The sequence below is a fragment of the Diospyros lotus genome, chromosome 4 (assembly GCF_014633365.1).
Source record: "Diospyros lotus cultivar Yz01 chromosome 4, ASM1463336v1, whole genome shotgun sequence".
Lineage (NCBI taxonomy): Eukaryota > Viridiplantae > Streptophyta > Magnoliopsida > Ericales > Ebenaceae > Diospyros > Diospyros lotus.
The window spans coordinates 40,000,478-40,004,886 of record NC_068341.1 but is presented as its reverse complement, the minus strand read 5'-3'; the positions used below and the strand labels follow the sequence as shown (position 1 = coordinate 40,004,886).

The 4,409-nt window shown below is 38.5% G+C and overlaps 1 protein-coding gene across 2 annotated transcripts; it reads right to left on the bottom strand.

Annotated features, from left to right (window-relative positions):
- Nucleotides 1–4,409, bottom strand: LOC127799436 (momilactone A synthase-like). 2 transcript variants are annotated; one of them, XM_052333468.1, is made up of 4 exons: nucleotides 4,324–4,409; nucleotides 4,086–4,206; nucleotides 3,908–3,994; nucleotides 1–862 (listed from the first exon to the last, which is right to left on the bottom strand). In XM_052333468.1, exons 2-4 carry the CDS (start codon nucleotides 4,106–4,108, stop codon nucleotides 55–57), a joined length of 918 nt encoding a protein of 305 aa, XP_052189428.1. In that variant the 5' UTR covers nucleotides 4,109–4,206; nucleotides 4,324–4,409; the 3' UTR covers nucleotides 1–54. The 2 variants fall into 2 exon arrangements, with proteins under 2 accessions (XP_052189428.1, XP_052189429.1); XM_052333469.1 differs by having other exon boundaries at nucleotides 4,315–4,407.

Here is a 4,409-nt window from a genome sequence, read left to right as displayed (position 1 = left end):
TAGAAAGGATATGGCAGTAAAATATTTTCAAAAGTTGACAAACAACTAGTGTCTTTACATGTTCTGATGATTGATGTTGGGCATTTGAAGATTTTTAAAGCAAGTGAATCCTCCATCCACAACAAGGTTATGGCCCGTCACATATTTTGCATCGTCCGATGCCAGATACAAGGCGGCCCGGGCAACATCTGTCTCTTCACACACGGCTCCTTTAAGCTCCCCCAGCCCATTTACCAAGTCCACGATCTGCTCCTGCGTAAGGCCCGAGTAGAATCCGGCGAACTGGCCCACCACCAGGGGCGTCGGTATTGGGCTTGGAGATATACAGTTAACCCTGACCCCATGCCGGCACAGCTCGCTTGCCACGGACTTCACGATCCCCGGGATCGCGAATTTGGATACGGTGTAAGGGTGAGGTCCAAGCCCGCCCATTAGCCCACTAATGCTAGCCGTGCAGAGGATGGAGCCTGACCCAGCAGGAATCATGACCCGGGCCGCGTGCTTTATCCCGGACATGATGCCTCGGACGTTGACACGCATGACCCGGTCGAACTCGTCAAGGTCGAGGTCGGTTATGCTGGGTGGGATTGCAGATCCGGCTATGCCGGCATTGTTGTACATTATATCGAGCCCTCCATGGCGGGCCACGGCGATGTCTACAGCTTCTGCGACTTGAACCTCATTTGTAACGTCGCAGTGGATGAAGTGCGATCCTGGGCCCAAATCTTGGGCCACCTGAGGGCCCAGCTGGGTGTCGATGTCGGCGATGACGACCCGGGCTCCATGTTGGACGAATTCTCGGGCAGTGGCCTTGCCCAAACCGCTTGCACCTCCGGTTATGAGGGCCACCTTTCCTTCAAGCCTGTCCTACAACGCTCATGTTACTCGAATATCAATCATGCTCTTTAAGAATAAGATCAAAAAGTAAAGATTGTGAGGAAGGCACACATCAAATCATCTTCTTGGGAAAGATGCAGGCTGGGTTGGAAATTTGGCAACAATCTTAAACCAAAAAGTTACACAATTCCTGAATCTTTTAATGCATTCTTGAATTTCATTATTTTAAAATAATAATCTCATAAAGTGGCTTTTAAATATAATTACCATGTAATTTTTTTATGATTTCTAAAGAAAAAACTGATTAAAAGGTACTAAGTTGGAAACGCAATTGGGGCTCCATTTTTCTTCATGCAAATTCACTTTTTTACAGCACGAATAACATAGATGACATTTAATGGTCGGTGCATTATAAGAAACTTAATCGGGATTTCCCACAATTTTTTTTTTTTTGGACGTATAGTTGTGGTTTTTTTTTTTTCCTTCACACTTCCCAACAAAAAGAGACATGATCCAAAAAAACAATCTTGATTAAACTATTAAAAACTTTTGAAAAACAAAAGAAAAACAGTAAATTATACTCATAGCATAGCATGTCATTACTGATATTACAAGGAGATCCTTCAACTATTCATTTTTACAATAGCCAATCATCCTTAAAAATGGTAAAAGTTTATTTCTTTACTATTCAATTTGAAGGAAAAAGTCATAAGAAAAGTTATATAGCAGTAATTACTCAATTATAAATTCAATGACGTTAAAAATCAGATTTTTGCCCGACCAGAATATATTTTCCTCCCTTCCCCTCTGTTCTCTTTTTTGTTTTTTGTATTCCCTTTTCCTTTATAGTTGTTTTGTTTCTCTTGTTCTTGCTTCTATCCACCCCTCCATCACTCCCTAATGCACTCCTCACACTCCTAAAATCGTCCCCATTTGACCTAACTGAACCAACACCCCCCGAAGAAACACCTTCAACAAAACATCAATGCTAAAAGTGCTAGTTAAATTCAAATTTTAAACTCATATTGTCAAGCTCCCAATATTTTAAACTCAGGCAATAGCCCTGCAATCTGTGTCAGGTATTGAGGGAAATCTCTGCAAATTCTCTGAAGAAGATGAATTGTTCATTTATTACATTTGAACTTCATCCTCTAGGTAAAGCTACATATACATGCATCCATGTTCATATATGAATTTTTATAGTAATACATGCATATAGTATATCTGTTGAAAATGGATCGTATATATTGGTTAAATAAATGGAATTAACAGCGAAGATAGTGGTGAGTGTGGTCGTGGGGATTGGTCAAAAGAAAAAGATGAGTGAAGGCGGAGAATACAAAGGCAGATAGGTGGTTGCATGTGGTAGGGGTGGTCCAGGAAAATGAAAAGGACCAGAGGAAAATTGAAAGGAAACAAAGTGCTAGAATATAGCAAGGCTGGTCAATGAAAATGAACAGAGAGAAGATGGAGACGTCTCGTGTAGGTTTGATCACTAGGTAAAATGTCGTTACATTACATTGATTTGCAATTGATAACGAATAGATATACGGATATATATATGCATATAAACATATCATCCTTTGAACCTTTATAAAGTTGTTACACGGGTCTACTGTTGGTACATCATAATTAGCTCAAGTCATTCTTTATGCTTTAAACCTTTGTACGTTCTTATCAATTGTGTATTTATCTGGTATTAGTTACTTTTTTTGGTCTAAATTTGCTATTGAAGGATTTTTCTATAATAGGTAGTTTTGCAGCTTTTGCTGGCTTATGGTTATATCTTTTATTAGTTATTTAATCATTGGCTTAAAGAAGCCATTTAGTGCAACCTTCTAAAATTAATGGGACAAGTGTAATATGAGATAGTTGAGACAGTTTCCTACAATTACAATACTAAATGTAATTTATTCAAGAAAAATTGAAAAAGTAAATAAACATTATTGTCATGAATTTGATTAGCCTTTGCCCACCAAATTTAAAAAAAAAATAAAAAACATAAAACATATTAAACCTTAATCTCAGAATTGGTATCAGCTACAAATTACAAAAACAAAAAAGCACAAATAGTTGTCACATTGGAAGATGAGCAATCACATCAATTAGATATATCGTTTATACCGCACTGAAACAAATCTATCATACAGCACTCACAGTCGCTAAGCTACGTACCCTGTATCACACACACAGTGCATAAGCCTTACCATCTCTTTTGCACTTCTTATTTTTCATTTTGTTATCAAGTCACACCATTTATCGCTTTCTGCAGCAGTTATAGGTGATGCAATGATTTCGTGGGATGCCTCAATGTTACGTACTGCTTTACCATCAAATTTCAAGTACATTCATGTTCCTTTTTTTCCTTTTCAAAATGTTTAGGAATTAATATTTACAGGCACTAAATGTATTTACTAAGTCTAAGAACTCATAAATAGCAACTAATAGAATTTCACAATGAGATTCGTGTCCCTGTGCTATTACAGTCGTAACTCTCGTGCAGATCATACCTCAGCCTCAGAAGACCATTCCTAGTACTTTTTTTTTCTGTTGATTGACACAATTTTATAATCTGGACAGAAAGTTTTAGCTGTTATTCGAATAGTGGGGATGAAATTAGCGTGCTCAACCAATTTATTTATGAATTAGGAGTGAATGTCGTTTGAAAAAAGAATTCATAATACAACAGGACATCAAAGAAACAAAATAATGAATAATACAACATAACTATGAAGAAACCAACACAGAAATATGCAATTACTTGTTGAAAGTGTCAAATAGATAAAAACCAAAAAATGAGGGAAAATAAAAAAAATTGAAATTGCTACAACGAAAAACAAGCAATTTAGGTTTAATTAACTTTCGTATGTAATATATTTGTACATAGCAATAGATATTCAACGGAAACGGTCCCATAGAAAATGCAGAATTTTACGGATATGTTGATGGAAAGGCAAGGCAATCAAATAAAGTCGACGCCGTTCCGTTGAAAGGCGTCGATTCAATGTCCTAAACACATGAATAACATGAAATCATTTGGAGATAGAAACAGAGTCGAAGACGAAATTACCTTCCGCTACCAGCAGCACCACCCGTGGAAGAATAATACCTCGCGCTTCTCCTCCGGAAAAGATCATCCGAGACGAACTTCAATTCTCTGTAGAAAAATGCAAGCATAGTCACACTTCAAGCATAGACGAGGATTTTTCTTGCAAGAATTCGAGTCGGAAAGGACCTACTGCGACTACCTGGTGATGAACCGAACGAGCATGTCGATCGCTTGCCGTAGATCGTATGGATGTGCCGTGGAAAAAGCCGTCAGAACTCCGGCGGATCTCGATCGCGACGACTGATCTGTTGCGTTAGTTACTGTACAAAATTTGAGCGTTGTTTAGGTGAAGAAATGAAGATTGATGTAAATGCAGAGAGAGAGAGAGAGTTTATTGGAGGAGGGAGAAAGCAGTTCTGAAGCGGTACTGGACACACATCTCCATGCAAGGCTCGAATGAACCTCCACCACCACTACAGAACTTCGTTCTCTGCTTGAAGCCGTATCTCTCTCTCTCTCTCTC

Bases quoted from the DNA above. Each gene is read 5' to 3' on its own strand.
- LOC127799436 (XM_052333468.1), bottom strand. From the start codon at position 4,108: ATGCTCGTTCGGTTCATCACCAG. The intron at 3,995-4,085 runs GTAGTCGCAGTA...ATTTTTCTACAG, and splicing joins CTCGTTCGGTTCATCACCAG to AGAATTGAAGTTCGTCTCGG. The intron at 863-3,907 runs GTAATTTCGTCT...GTTGTAGGACAG, and splicing joins GGTGCTGCTGGTAGCGGAAG to GCTTGAAGGAAAGGTGGCCC.